The sequence below is a fragment of the Lacerta agilis genome, chromosome 14 (assembly GCF_009819535.1).
Source record: "Lacerta agilis isolate rLacAgi1 chromosome 14, rLacAgi1.pri, whole genome shotgun sequence".
NCBI classification, from domain to species: Eukaryota; Metazoa; Chordata; class Lepidosauria; order Squamata; family Lacertidae; genus Lacerta; species Lacerta agilis.
The window spans coordinates 30,910,081-30,925,746 of record NC_046325.1 but is presented as its reverse complement, the minus strand read 5'-3'; the positions used below and the strand labels follow the sequence as shown (position 1 = coordinate 30,925,746).

At 48.5% G+C, this 15,666-nt stretch overlaps 1 protein-coding gene across 3 annotated transcripts in view; it reads left to right on the top strand.

Annotated features, from left to right (window-relative positions):
- Positions 1 to 15,666, top strand: part of OSBPL7 (oxysterol binding protein like 7) — a 32,513-nt gene extending 16,847 nt beyond the window's left edge. For all 3 annotated transcript variants that reach the window (XM_033169437.1, XM_033169435.1, XM_033169436.1), the window contains exons 12-23: positions 1,650 to 1,745; positions 2,698 to 2,829; positions 4,940 to 5,033; positions 6,930 to 7,243; positions 8,227 to 8,364; positions 9,798 to 9,861; positions 10,693 to 10,771; positions 10,870 to 11,014; positions 12,183 to 12,327; positions 13,541 to 13,667; positions 13,975 to 14,097; positions 14,604 to 15,666. In XM_033169437.1, coding sequence (XP_033025328.1) covers positions 1,650 to 1,745; positions 2,698 to 2,829; positions 4,940 to 5,033; positions 6,930 to 7,243; positions 8,227 to 8,364; positions 9,798 to 9,861; positions 10,693 to 10,771; positions 10,870 to 11,014; positions 12,183 to 12,327; positions 13,541 to 13,667; positions 13,975 to 14,097; positions 14,604 to 14,712 — 1,566 coding nt within the window. In that variant the 3' untranslated portion in view covers positions 14,713 to 15,666. The remainder of the gene's footprint in view (positions 1 to 1,649; positions 1,746 to 2,697; positions 2,830 to 4,939; positions 5,034 to 6,929; positions 7,244 to 8,226; positions 8,365 to 9,797; positions 9,862 to 10,692; positions 10,772 to 10,869; positions 11,015 to 12,182; positions 12,328 to 13,540; positions 13,668 to 13,974; positions 14,098 to 14,603) is intronic.

Below are 15,666 nucleotides of genomic sequence, written 5' to 3'. Positions count from 1 at the left end.
CCATGACGGGATGAGCTCCCGTTGCTTGGTCCCTGCTCCTGCCAACCTAGCGGTTCGAAAGCACGTCAAAGTTCAAGTAGATAAATAGGTACCGCTCCGGCGGGAAGGTAAACGGCGTTTCCGTGCGCTGCTCTGGTTCGCCAAAAGCGGCTTAGTCATGCTGGCCACATGACCCGGAAGCTGTCTGCGGACAAACGCCGGCTCCCCGGCCTATAGAGCGTGGAACCCCAGAGTTGTTCGCGACTGGACCTAATGGTCAGGGGTACCTTTACCTTTAAACGAGCTATAGCTTAGGGCCCCACTCTCTTGGGGGGGATTTAAAAGGGGGAAACTGGATGTACATTTCCAAAATAGAAGATAAAAAACAATTGAAACAAAACCTACATACAGCAACAGTGTTTTGTGTTGTGTGGGCTCCATGTTGTAAGTAATGGGCCTAGCCTGCTCCCTAAAATAGCACTGGTTTGCTCATTCCTATATATAGGGTGCCTACATTCTGCATGGAGTGGTTGCATGGCAACATGTGCAAATGGCTTTAGATACCTATTAGGTCAGGCATCGGCAAACTCGGCCCTCCAGATGTTTTGGGACTACAGTTCCCATCATCCCTGACCACTGGTTCTGTTAGCTAGGGATGATGGGAGTTGTAGTCCCAAAACACCTGGAGGGCCGAGTTTGCCTATGCCTGTATTAGGTCCATATAGCATATATTCAACACAAAGAACAGCGACAGTTTATAGCTGGACATATAGAGGGCCCCATTACCTTCAGTAGCTTAGGGCCTCATCAAACCGAAATCCAGCCCTGGGTTGGGAGGAAGAGATGGGGGAAGAAAGAGGGGGACCACACTGACTAGCTCTGCCCCCACTTCCTCAGGTGGCTTTGGGCACACACACACACACACCCAGCCCCTCTGGGGGAATGCAAACCTTGACCAAAAGAAGTTTTCCATCTTTGATTTAAGTACCGGTATATGCCCAAGTCATAGAGAATATGGGGCTCCACAGATGTCTGTTTTTGGTTGTGCATTCATGATAGATTTGGGCTCACGGTGGTATTGGGGCAGGTATAAACGGTCCCGTTTTCAATGCTCCTGCAAAAGTGTTGGGGCAGGCATACTGCTTTTGTTTCCAATCGGTGCCTGCCAAAGCCCTGTCAAATAGTGCACCACAAACACACCACTTTATTTATTTATTTTTTACCTCGCTTTTGTTGCGCTATATTGCAAGAGGGCCCTTCCAAATGACAATGATGCGGTAAAATCCGCGGCCCCCAAATGCATCAGTGGAGCCTCTATAAGCCCCACCCCTGTTCTACCTTCTTCCAGGTCCAAGAAGACCCACGCATCGGCGATTGCACGTCAGTTAGACGCACCTAAAATGGTCGCCACCTGTAGATAATAGATAATAATTTACTATTATTGCATCAGTGACGTGTTGCAGGATACACCTAAAAAACAAACAACAACAACAACAAAACCCAGTCCGGAAGCGTCCCGTATCTTTCTGGTGGTTTTGAGCGCCAGTACCTCATGTTTGAGAAATTTAAGCATTGCCTGGTCTGTGATGCTCTACATGGCAATTTCTTTATCTACATTCTGCGGCCCTCTCTAAATTCCTCCTTTCCCCCCCCTCCTGGCTTCTCTGCAGACACTGGACAATATGGAATGTATCCGCCGTTTCCATTCTCTCTCCATCTCCTCGGACACAACCCTGGACTCCTTTGCCTCATTCAACCCTGATGAGGTAAGCTGTCCTTTTTTTTACAGCAGAGAAAACATGTGCCGCTACATGCTAGCTGGGGCTGATAGGAGTCGTAGTCCAAAATGACTGGAGGGCACCAGGTTGGCAAGGGCTGCTGCAGGCTCTTAACCTGATCGGAGAATATTGCAGAGAGCTCCAGTTAAACCCAGAGATGGACCAAGCAGCCTGATTCCATCCTGTTTGAGTTTCACTGGTGCTCGGTCATAGATATGTTCCGTCCTGTTGTGTGCAACTTTTTGGAAAGAAAAAAAAGCCTGTGTTTAAATTGTATGCAATTCGTGTGCGGTTCAGCCCTTGGAGTCCAATTTGGAAGCAAGTTCAGGAGTGTTGGATTGGGCTGATCCACTGCAAAATAAACAGACCGAACAAACTCCTGAGTCCCTAAGGCAGGCTGATCCCTTCAAAACCACTAAAAGCCATTACGTACACAGGTTGTGACTCTGGCCATTAGGTTGGATGTTAGATTTTTTAAAAGGACTATAGAGAGATTCATGGAAGGTGAAGTTCATCCACAGCTAGGTAGCCAGAGGTGCTCTACTTTCAGGTTAAGGGATGTGGGTGGCGCTGTGGTCTAAACCACCGAGCCTCTTGGGCTTGCTGATCAGAAAGTTGGCAGTTCGAACCCCTGTGACAGGTTGCGCTCTCGTTGCTCTGTCCCAGCTCCTGCCAACCTAGCAGTTCAAAAGCACACCAGTGCAAGTAGGTAAATAGGTACTGCTGTGGTGGGAAGGTAAACGTTTCCATGCGCTCTGGTTTCCGTCATGGTGTCCCGTTGTGCCAGAAGGGGTTTAGTCATGCTGGCCACATGACCCGGAAAGCTGTCTGTGGACAAACGCCGGCTCCCTTGGCCTGAAAGCGAGATGAGTGCTGCAACCCCATAGTCGCCTTTGACTGGATCTCTTGGCAACGTTTGTTTTATTTCTCTGCCCTCTAGCCGGATGCCCTGTTGGTTAAAGGTCAGGAGCAGCAGCTCTCCAATCGCAGCATCGTGTCTCTCTCTGACTCGCACACGGAGTTCTTCGATGCCTGCGAGGTTTTCCTGTCGGCCAGCTCATCTGAGAACGAGGTTAGTGGATGTAGCCATGGGGGGGGGGGGGGAGTCTTTAAAACAGGAATGGAGAATCTGCTACAGCTTCCATCATCTGGAGGTACACGGGTTCCCCATGTAAATAAACAAAATGATTGTGGTAATTGAGAGCAAATGGTAAAAAACCAGCATTTATGGTGACACACATCAACAGGTGAAATTATAGCTGATCCCAGCATAATCTTCCCTGCTGCAGATTAATTGCAAGGTGTTCTTACAAGCCGTTAGGAGAGAGTGGTTGTTTCAGTAGAAAACCCACCCTTTAGCCCTCAATCAGAGCAAATGTCAGTTCGGGGTTTCCACAGATGGACGTTCGCTCTGGTTGAGCACCAAAGAGCGGGTTTTTGCAGGGAAAGCTCGTGAGCATAAATAATGCTAGGACACAGAGCTTTAAAGGGCAGGCTGCACCTGGAAAAAGTGACGGAAAGGTAAGTGTGATTAAGGCCAGCGTCTCTACCTGCTGATGCCTGAAAAAATAACCAGGACTTCCAGCTTCCTGCTGTGGGAAATGGCTGCCTCCCACAATAATTTGGATTTTAATTTGGTTTTTTTGTTTGTGGTTTTTTCTTGATTTGGATTATGGTTGGATTTGATTTGTTACTAATTAGATGTTTTTAATGGAAAACTAATAAAAAAAGAAAAAATAACCAGCAACCACAAGCAAATGCACAATAATGCTGCACAATTAACTTCCTGCACAACTGAGCTCACATTCTTATAAACAATTGTTGGTGAGTGGTTCATTTTTTTAAAGATAGGCCTTTGCAGAATTTATTTTTTAAAAAGCAGTGGGAATGGTAAATAAATCGGATTTAGATTTTAATCCAGCTTTTCAGGGTATGATCTTGTGTCACACGCTCCATATCCTATCCGTGTAAGCTTTATTTTTTTAAAAAAAAACAAATAGAATTACATTTTTGTTGCTGTTTCTTCACTGTCGTCTTTTTTTCTCTCTCTCTCATCCTTTTGTGAATTAGCCAGCAGCAAAGCCACTCCCCCCCGCCTAGCAGCTGCTGTCCCCCCCCATCCCACCCCCCAGTGGCCTATTCCTATCCCAGCTCCTCATATACATCTGCCCAGATCTTTTATGTCCAGTCTCTTTCTCTTCGCTTCCTCTTCGTAATAGAAGTTCCAGGCTTAGCCCAATTCTACAATGTGTTCTCTTAGGCCTCTCCTCCTCCTGCTTTTCTACCACCTTTTCTCTTTCGGACACAACTCTAGGTGCCTGCTTCAAATTGAGAGACTCAGAAGCACTATGGTATTGAATTTCACAATCCCCTACTTGCATGCCGCTCTTCCCACGAGTCTTGAAGGTATCTGAGGAGATGGCTGGGCTTTTCCAACTTGCTATTCCTTTGATGTCCAAGGCCTCAACTGGTGGCTTCTTCTTTTGATTGCTTCGAAGATTTCTGTGTCTCACAGTCCTTACCGCAGTCTCTGCAGTGTGGACCTGGAGAATCCTGTGAAACTTTTCTCTCTCCTTTGTCCTCTTTCTCTCCTCCTATCCTACACTTCATAGGAGAAGCAGCCTCTGCTTCCCATATATCCTCTCTGGCTTCCAGGTTCAGTCATTTTGCTGGGGATGAATTCCAGGGCCTAATTGCCTCTGCTCCATTTTCGCTATAGGGCCAAGAGTACATAAGGCTCAGGGACTTCCCAGCAGCCTCTTCCTTTAAAGTGAGGAACCTTTGTTCCTCCAGGTGTTGCTGAACTACAATTCCCATCAGAGATGATGGGAGTTGTAGTTCAGCAACATCTGGAGGGACAAAGGCTCACCACTCCTGCTTTGAAACTTGATTGGGAAGGAGAATGGAGATTGCGCTGACTAAATTTGTGCTGTCAGTCCACCCTGACGCCATTTTCCAGAAGCATCCCTGTTGGATTTTTGCTGGGCTTTTTTATCTAAGATCCGCATCTGTCCACCTTGCCCACACAGGAAAGTTGCATTGGATTCCATGCCCCTTGCCTAAACTGAGTACATGCCCCTTCCATTTAAACTCAACACAGCCACCTCCACCTCCCCGTCATTCCTCTTTCCTGGCAAACCCACCACTTCCCTTGGCCTGTGTAACCTCTGTTGCTCCTCCAGGCCACAGATGACGAGTCCTGCATCAGCGAGGTGACTAACAGCATCTTGGAGGAAGCCACAGACATAGCGGGAGGACCAGGGCGTTGTCACAAAGGTACTTGTTCCAGGGTGTGTGTGCTTGCAGAGGAGGAGCTGCAGAACAGAGCCGTGACTAGGGGAGGGGATAAATCAGAGGGCAGGGAACCTGTGGACTACAACTCCCATCATCCTTGACAAATGTCCTTGCTTGTTGGGGCTGATGGGAGTTGTAGGCAAACAGCATCTGGAGGGCATTAAAGAACAATGAGCTGGAGGTAATCCATCCTTTTTATAAATGTCGCCTGCCGTCCCCGAGTATATGCCAACCTCCAAGAATAAGTTATACAAAATAGTAATAGTACAAGAGTTGGAATAGGCACCGGGGGAGGGGGGAACCATTCACATAACAAGTGATTGACATTTTGGATTTTACTTCCCCAGGGGTATGGGGCTGTCAAGAGCAACATTCCTAGGGGATAACTGGGAGCAGGGGGGAGCTGATGCTAGAATTGGGTGGAGCCAGAGCTGAAAGTGGGTGGGACCCCTTTTATGCCCCAGCCCCAGCCGCAGCCCCAGCCGCAGCCCCATTTCTTGCTTTCTTTTTCTCAGCCACCGTTTTCTCTCTTCCTCCCTCTTCCTCCACACCCCGTGGGCTGCTAAGGGTGGGTGGGGAGAGCACACGGATCCCTCTTGCCTGAGGTCTGATCTGGTCACTAGCAGAGCGGCCTCCCCCCGCTTCTTTTCCCATCGCTCCACCCATTTTGGCTCTCCCTTCTCTTCCCAGCACCCTAATTTGTCCCCATCTTGCCTTCCTCCTTCCGTGGCAAGCTCCTTCCCACTGTCATGAAGCGAGTCAGGGGGCTGTAAGCGTCCCACTCCTGCACTGTCACAAGGTGTGGCGTTAAATGCTAGGTTAGATGGCTTTAAAAGTGAAAGAACAAACCCCTGGAGAGGGTGTGTGTCTGTCCAGATGTCAAAGAGAACAGCTCCCAGACTTTTAGAAGACATCTGAAGGCAGCCCTGTTTATGGAAGCTTTTAATGTTTGATGGATTACTGTATTTTAATATTTTGTTGGAAGCCTCCCAGAGTGGCTGGGGAAGCCCAGCCAGATGGGGAGGGCATAAATAAATTATTATTTATTTTATTTATTTATTAATCATCCCTAACTGTTATCCACTCAGTGGAGCTTCCATATTCAGAGCCACTATACTTCTGAATATCAGAAGCTGGCATTCAGCACAGCAAGGAAAAAGTATTGCACCCTTAGCCTTCCTGTGACCTTCATAGAAGCATCTGACTGACCACTGCTGGAAACAAAATGCTAGACATTTAACATTTTTTTAAAAAAATTATTTTATTTTAGCAGGAACATCTAGTTCAATAATATAACAGTAAAGAAAGACAATGCAATTGAATTAGAATTAAAATTAAACACACACAAATACAAATTTGGGTCATGTAGTTCACAAGGGTTCTTTGTGTGTCCTTATGGAAGTTGTATATAAATTGGGCTGTGTTCGGCTTCTTTGCGGGGCGTGGGGAAGGGGGCTCAGAGTTTAGGGCTGTGCAACTTGTAACACGGAAGCCTCATACCCCCACGTCATGGGCAAACTAGACAGAGAAGGAACATCTAAGGTCCCTGCCTGGAGGAGACTGATTTCTGGCTCCTAATCTCAAATGCGCAGGAAGGGGTGGAAGAAGTACCGCGATGAGTCAGACGAGGAGGAGGCAAGCTCTTTGTCACGAATCACTGCAGAGACAAAACGGGGTTTTTGAATTCAGGTTTACAATTCAGGGTGTTTCCTGGCTCTAAGGAGATGAAATGTCCTGAAGCAGGGGTTTCATACTCCGAAAAGCAACAAGAGTAAATACGTTTCTTCAGCCATCACCGGATCTTGCCTCTCAGTTTCACAGCCAAGCGTAGGGTCTCTTTTAAGACCTGACAGGAGCTGCTTCTGTCCCTCCCTACAGGCCCAGGCGCCATGCCCTGTGTTGGGGACACCTCTGAGATGAGCCTCAGCCTGCCAGTGCCTCTCCCTTTGTACCTCCCTGGGCCGGGCCCCGGGATCATCCGACGGAACTGCCTCCCGGCCTCCCACGTCCACGCCAGCGACGTCAGCGTCTGGAACATCCTCCGCAACAACATCGGCAAGGATCTCTCCAAGGTCTCCATGCCGGTTCAGCTGAACGAGCCCCTCAACACGCTGCAGCGCCTCTGCGAAGAGCTTGAGTACAGTGCCCTGCTGGATGCGGCCAGCCGCAACCTGGACCCCTGTGAAAGACTGGTATTTGCCTCGCCCTCTTTATTGCCTTACCCAGGACGCCATCTTGGAACAGGGGTTGCGTTGGTCAGGCGAGAAGGTCATCTGTGTATATCCCTTGGGTGACCAGCTCTTGGGGGGGGGGGAGAGAGTTGGAGGTCACATTCCAGGCAGGCCAAATATAAAACGCTTCAAGGCAGGTGCAAATCAGGGGCAGCGACAGGTGTGGCCCTGGGAGAGTCCTGAGGGCCAGATCGAAGGCCTGCATTTGGCCTCTGGGCCTGAGGTTCTTTCATCTCTTTGGCCTGAATCTTATTACTTGACCTGAGATTGAACCCACCCCCTTTGGAAAGATAAAGTCTGCAGTGAGATTGGCAGAACATCGTCGTCCTTTCCCTTTTTGTGTGTGTGGGGGGGGCAATGACTTGCTATTTTTATTATTTTAAAATAATTTATTTATTTATTTATTTAGACAAAGTAATAATCATAAATAAATAGAATAAAAAACGTGCACCCTACCACTGAGACCATTCCATTGTAACTATCCAACCTCCCAAAATCTCAACACCTCTTGCAATGGTTTGACCCCTTTCATATGTAACAGTACAAATCCTACAAACACCTTCCACATCTCGAAATAATGTCTCCTGCATATTCCCCGTCTTGAATTAATGGCACATGTTAATGTGTCATTAATAGCTATATCCCACACCACTTTATGCCATTCTTCCATTTTATATTCTGCTTGCCCCTTCCTAAGCTTTCATAATTCGTGCAGCTGCTGATAAATTTGTGAGCAAGTTCCTTCATAAGCCTGCGAACCTTCCATCCTAGCATAAATTGATAGTAATGCTACTACCTCTGGACTTTCGGTCACCTTTAACCCAGTGGTCGTCCTTTCCCTTGGCCTTTACAATCACAGTATTTTCTCAGCTGGTTATGTGTTGTTGTGTCTGCCTCCCCACCTTTCTCAGCCTCTAATGTTTATCTCCCTTCCCTTCACATAGGTCTGCATGGCTGCCTTCGCTGTATCGGCTTATGCCTCAACGTATTACCGTGCCGGCAGCAAGCCGTTCAACCCTGTGCTTGGAGAAACATATGAGTGCATCCGGCCAGACAAGGGCTTTCGTTTCGTAAGTGAACAGGTAAGGAGCTGGAGAGAGCAGAGGGAGGGGGGCAGGCAGTCAGGGCAGTCGAGAAAGAGGGGAGCACTCATCTGCCGAGCAATATGGCAGGTGCCTCAGGCTTACAGGTCCAGAGGGGTTGGGCGAGTGTTTCTCATGGAGTAGCGAAAGGGGTCAGGACTTTGCTTTTTTAGGAGAGGATGAATGGTGCTGAGGGGCATGGGTGGGACAAAATAAATTAAGGCTCATCCACAGGGAAAACCCGCCGAATCAGAGCAAATGTCAATCAGGTTTTCTCCAGGTTGACGCTTGCGCCAATTTAGCGCCGAAGAATGTGTTTTCCAAGGGAAAGCGGTGGGGGGAAAGGTGAAACCGCTCGGACCCATGTCTAGATTGAAGGAACAAGAAAGTGGGAAAATGGATCAGACCCGTGATTTCTAGACATGGGGCAAGCGGAAGCGTGGACCCGAGCCCTTTGTCTCCCGGCTCTGACTCAGAACGGAAGGCTTGGGGCTCCGTCTTGGGCTTGAGGGCATTCCCTTCCCTCAGAGGTCCTCAGTGGACAGTGCTGCCTAGTAGGCAGAGGCCAAGGAGAAAGAAGGATGAGGGCAGAAAATGCCACTTGGAATAATCATGGCACCATGTGGGGTGCCGTGTTATTTCTGTTCTCGACACCAAACTGGGATGTGATCTTTTATGTTGAGGATATTTTGTGAGCATCTTTGATAGCCACTTGGGGCTATCAAGAGTTGAAATAAAACCTGCAAAGAGATTGTGGTTTCCATCGTCAGCAGTTCACTGGGCCCAGGATTTTTCAATTGAACTTTTATTTGCCAGGCACTTCCTTCAAGGAACATACAAGTGCCCACCCTGTTTTTATCCTCAAAAGAATCCCGTGAGGTAACTTAGGCCAAGTGTTTAGGCCCACCTAAGACCTAAGGCTGCATACATATTACCAGCTTAAAACGCAGCTAGTTTTTTCTTTCTTCCTCAATTTGTATCTACGCTGGTTTGGGGACGGGGGGCGCGAACGCATCCTAGCACAGAATTTCCTCAGAAACTCCAGGATAGATATGGATTGTGGCTATCATCGTGTGTACAGTCCTTCTTAAGCCTGCGATGCGAGCACATTGGATGCAGAGTATGCAGGTGTGGGTGCACAAATTAAATCTGTTACTGTGCGCAGAATGCGGTCCCTGGATCTGGATGTTTAATGTGCAATCCAGAGAACATTTGCATTCTTTAAATCCTGTTAAACCACAACCCCCAATTTAAGAGTGCAGTCATGACCTGAATTTCTGCCGATTTCTCTGAAATTTAAGTGGGCAGAAAGAAAGAAAAAACAGCTCCTTTTTTTTAAAAAAATGGCACACTTTTTGAAGGTGTCCACCCCTGAAACGCTGATGGCTTATTGATCTTCCTTCTGCGCCCCTCCCCCCCGCCCTAAACTGCAGGTCTGCCACCATCCTCCTGTTTCGGCTTGCCACGCAGAGTCTGACAACTTCGTATTCTGGCAAGGTGAGGCTTCAAGGTAAAAGCAAATACATGCCTGGAAGGAGTGTGCAGGGGGAAAGAAAATAGCACCCAGGAGCTCTCTTTGGGGGCGAGGGGGGGAAAGTGTGTGCTTTGTTTCTTGGGTCAAAAAGACCGTTCCAGGTTGTCGACAAGAGTTCTGTCCCAAATCAGATTTTAAAACATTTTGGGGGTCAGCTCTTGAACATGAAAAGGAAATAAGAAGAAAGAGTGTTTTCTGAGCATGTGTCCCTCCCTCACCAATAAACAAAGGCAGGTGTGGGGAACCCGTGACCCTCCATAATTTGCTGAACTACATCTTGGCCCTGCTTACTAGCGGATTATGGCTGTTGTAGTTCAGGAAGATCTGGAGGGCTGAAGGTTCCCCACACATGGACTCAAGCAAAAACCTCTTTGCATTTGACAATAGGAGGCCAGGATGGGCTCTGTCTGTAGAGACAACTTGCAGGTACCATTGGCCATAGCATTGGATTTTTTTGTCTTTCTTTCTTTCTTTCTTTCTACATCTTCCTTAGAACAGTGTTTCCCAAACTTGGGTGTCCATCTGTTTTCGGACTACAACTCCCATCATCCATAGCTAGCAGGACCAGTGGTCAGGGATGATGGGAACTGTAGTTCAAAAAAAGCTGGAGACCCAAGTTTGGGAAACACTATCCTAGAAGAATGCCTTTAGAGTAGGCTCATAATCTGTGCTGCAGTCACCACCCCACTTCACAATTTGGTTTACCTCCAAAAGACATAGTTAGTGTGACCTCACTTTTCATATTTCACTCTCTCTCTCTCTACCCCCCCCCCCCAATATTTTGTTTTGCTTAGACATGAAGTGGAAAAATAAATTCTGGGGCAAATCCTTGGAGATAATCCCCGTGGGTACAGTGAACGTCCAGCTTCCCAGGTGAGTTGCCCGTCCTGTTTCCTGCCCCTTTGATCCTTGGTGGATTATCCAACCACCTCCAGACCCTGGATCGCCCTCTTTCTTTCTCCCAACAAAAGGTTTGGGGATCACTACGAATGGAACAAGGTGACTTCCTGCATCCACAATATCTTGAGTGGGCAGCGCTGGATCGAGCACTACGGCGAGGTGCTGATCCGGAACACAAGAGACAGCACTTACCACTGCAAGATCACCTTCTGTAAAGTAAGTTCTGACCCGGGGCTGTTTTGTCTGGGTTCTTCCATCACCCCCCCTGCTCCTTCTGATCTGTGCTTGCCCCTTCCTCTGGTGCCTTCAAATCCTGCTTCTCTTGGCTCTGAACCCAGCCTCTGGCATCTGAAATTGAACATTCAAAGCTGTGTTATACTGAGTCAGGCACACTTGCCCATCCTAGCTCAGTCTTGTCTACATTTGCACTGGCAATGACTTCATGGGGTTTGGGGCGGGGGTCTTTCTCAGCCGAACCAGGATTGAACATAGGACCCTCTGATTGCAATGTAGGTGCTCTGCCACGGAGCTACGGCCCTGCCCTCTGGTGCCTCTCCCTCTTTCCTGGCACATCTTGTGGTACCTGGGTTCTTCCCCTTGAACTGCCTCAACCCTGCCACAATGTCTTCATTCTGCCCTTTATCTTTTTTGAGCTTTCAGTCTCTTTCCCCCTTCTCTCCTCGCCCCCCCCCCCGGCTGTTACTGGAGATTCTTCACTCTGCAGCAGCATTCAGAGATCACTTTAAACCTTGGTTAACCTTAACCATGGTTTAAAGATGAACAGGCAGCATGATGGTGCATATGGCAAAGGTAACAGCTGCTTCACTCCTTCTGCTGCCGTGCTGCTGAGATTTAACCTATGGTTTGGCTTAGCATTAGGTTTGAACCGGGGCTTCTGGTTTGTTTCCTCCAAACAAACCGTGAGCAGTAAACTAAATAAGAAAACCTTGGTTGTTTGAAGAGAAACAAACCATAAGCCCAGGTTTGTAAGTGATGCTAATCCAAACCATAGCTTGGCTCTTGGCACTGCAGAAGCAAGGACGGAGCAAAGTGGGCGCAATTTGCATCTATGCATCAGCATGTTCCACCTTTAAACCATGGTTAAGCTTAACTATGGTTTAAAGTGACATGCAAACCCTGGCCTGTCTCACTCTAACCATCCTGAGATTCCCCTCCCCGCTCTGGAGCCCTTTTAATTCTTACGCTAACACCTGACCCCCCAAATTGATTCCCCCCCCTTTTTACTCCCAGGTTTCTCCCTGCCCTCCCACCCTTCAATCTCTCCTTCCATCCCTATTCATCCCACCCTGTTCCTGCCTGCATTGACACCTGATTGTATGGAGCCATCCTCCCTGCTCTAACCGCACCCTCCCCTCTCTGGCAGGCGCGGTACTGGGGTTCCGGGGTGAACGAGGTGCAGGGCGCCATTTTCAGCCATAGCGGCAAGGTTATCCACCGGCTCTTCGGGAAGTGGCACGACGGGTTGTATCGCGGCGTGGCCCCTGTCGGCAAGTGCATCTGGAGGCCCAGTAAGGAACTGCTTGCACCGGGGCAATGGGGGAATTGGCAGTTACTGGTGCTCCTGTAGGTCTTGCCCCACAATGGTTTATGAGTCCGTTCTGAAATGCTACAGTTCCATAGTTCTTTGTGGAAACTCGTGGAACCTGGATTTCTGATGCGGGTGGTGTTTGGTCTTAGCTCGAAACCAGAGATCAAATTATCAAATTTCTAGCTGTTATTGTTGAACCTCGGAAGTACATGTAAATTTGGCTTCTAAAGGTGTGGAAGCTGTGGGAGGGATTGTTGCTGGGCAGGGTCCAAGTAGTCAAAGGCTCCCCTACCATGAAGCAGACATCTTTGGCAACATAATTTGAGGGCCCTTAAGGGTAGCCAGCTGATCTGACCCATGGAGCACAAATCACTAAGGAAGCCCTATTGAAAGGAATGGAAACTGTGCAAGAGCCACCATCAAATGGATCCTTATCGTGTATAGCATTCTTCCATGCATCTGTGAATCTGTCCATCTTTTCCTGAACCACTTTTGCAGTCTGGTGATATCCTGGAATCTGAGGAGGCAAGGAAAGTAATAGACTTTGTTTGGGGACCTTTCCTTTGAGAGAGAGAGAGAGAGAGAGAGAGAGTTCTCAGTTCCTTAACACCCTCATCTCATAAGAACTGCATAGGAATAAATGAATAGCATTTATTGCATTGGTCCATAACAGAAAGGAACTGCAAGAAAGAAGTCTTCCTGTTCTTCTGGGAAGCATAGAATCCTTTGTGACATCAGCAGCCGTTGTCCTAATCTCCTCCCTCATCTCAGACCTATTTGCTTGTCTAGCAACCAGCATACCCCATTCTAAGGAAACGGGAAAGGTTGCTTTGCTTAATGTGCCTGGAAGGTTCAAGGATGAACGTGGGAACATAAGTATGCAACAGACCGGGGCAGCTATTGTCTGGAAACACAACTGTGTGATAGTGCATGACTTTGAGAACGTGGGATACAACCTCTGAGGCAGTCAGAAAATAAAAGCAGATTCTGTTCAACTAACTCTGGGCCACAAAGCAAACAATAGTGAAAACGGCACTTATTCTGGCAAGAAGCACCTTCTTTGTGGCAGGCCTATGTATATTCAGCAGTCTGAGAGATTTAGCTAGGATCAACCTGTCAGAGTAAGTGGGTGGTGGGCACCTGATCTTCTGAAATCTTTCTCTCTCTGCCTTTGTCTCCCCTGCCACTTCCAGACCCCATGCCTCGAGACTTCGAGAAGAACTATGGTTTCACTCAGTTTGCCTTGGAGCTCAACGAGTTAACGCCGGAGCTCAAGCGCCTCCTTCCCTCCACAGATACACGCCTGAGGCCTGACCAAAGGTGAGGGCAGGAAAGCCGTTGGGGACTGGCTTTTCCTCTTTTGTTTCGGATAGCCTACTTTTCGGCTGGTAAGGTGTTCAAGACCGCTTCCGTTCATAGAAATCCCAGTTTTTGCAGCATCCGTGCTAAAGCTGATATACACAAAAATTATGGAAATCAGCGAACATAAAAACGCAAGGCCACCGTAAGCTTTCCTGCATATCCTGGCTGCCGTTTACGCCCCATAGATGTGCACACACAAGTTTTTGATATGAAAAGAAAATGAATACGACTGGGTTTGGCGCCCTTCTCCTCCCCACTTCTCCAGGTACCTAGAAGAGGGAAATGTGCAGGCTGCAGAGTCACAGAAGCGGCGAATCGAACAGTTGCAGCGAGACCGGCGTCGGGTGATGGAAGATAACAACATTCTTCATCAGGCGCGCTTCTTCAGGTACTTACTTCCTCCCTTGCTTCCTGTTGTTTCTTCCTCCTTGGAGCCTATGGCCAAGTTTTTACATAAACGCTAACCCATGGTTCATGCAAGCTGTGGTTTATTGAGCAAACCAGGGAATTAACCATGGTTGCTTAAGCAAAGTGTGTCCTGTTGCGAGGAGGTGGAACTCAAGTCTCCTTGCCATTTATAGAAGCAGAGCAGAGGGTGCAAAATTAAAAAATAAACATGTAGTCTTCCTTGATTTGCATCTATATACAGGTTGCGGGATTCATCCTTTTTTGGTACATGATTATTACTTATTTTTGTAAGCATATAGAACTAAACACACACACACCATAGGTTGCATCCCATCAACATCCTAGTTCCCTGCTTCTGAGGGGTGAATCAAAACATGTCCTGCTTTTGAAACATGAATTGGTAGTGGCTCCAGATTCATCTCCCCTCGCCAAACCGTTAACCCTGACTGCTAATGGGCCCCTTTTCTTCTTCCTTCTTCCTGGCAGGCGGCAAGTGGATGCAAATGGCAAAGAATCCTGGTTAACCAACAGCAGCTACTGGAAGCTGAGGGCGGAGCCTGGCTTCAGCAATATGGACAGCGCCGTCTTGTGGTAGCAGTTAGCAACCGCGGGAGCCTGCCCGCCATCTCCCAAAGCAGGGGAGGGGGGGTAGGAGACCAGCCAGCAAGGACCCCCTGCTAGATAAGCACAAAGGTGATCAAGGCATGCAATCCTGGGATTACCAGCACCTCTTGAAGCGGAGGGACGCCTTTCGGTGTTGCGCCATGCACTTCCAAAGCAGCCCTACCCCCCTCGCACACTTGAGGGAGGCGACTGTGGTCCATCTCACCTCCTCAAAACTGCTGCCTGCTGGCTAGGCAGACCTTGGTGTGGAGCCTTGGGTTGCTGCGGATGCCGACAGGAAGCACTTTAACACCCGCCGAGCCGCAAATCGGCTCCGGGGCAGAAGCAGCGGGGCCAGCAAGACTGGCCCCCCCCCCAAGCAACTTGAAAATGGGAAACCGCTCTTTAAATTTTCGAAGGCTGCCTTTTGCTCAGATAACAGCGGCAAATATATGCTCCTGCGTGGAGTGGTTGTTTGCACAGTGAAGCCTGGATACTGGACGTTTTGGGTCCTTCTGACTACCTAGCAATTCCCTTCTGGGGGGTGGCTGGTCGTGCCCTCCCTCCCCTCCTGTTTTTTTGGTTGTTTTCAAGTCGCTCCTGGTGGTTGTTCTGAAGTAAATCCTGGCCTAGGTTAGGAATTCCTGCTCCGGGAGCAGATTATAATATGTGACGCTGTGGTAGCCCTCTGAGGCAACTCTTTCTCCCCGCAAGGCGGCTGTAGGACGGGAATTGGGTTAATGTTGTTCTGAGCCAGAGATGCCTGGTATGGCGGAGACTCCAGGACTTTTTCCCATGCCTTAAGGAAGTCCTCTGAGTTCTGGGCCGCTGTTGGGGCTTATAGCATTGAATCAGGACATTGTGTGTATGTGTGTTTTGTTTCCCTTCATCACCCCATCTCTGGTATCTCCTTCCCTATTTGCTAGGATTGTAAGCCGTTCTCCTC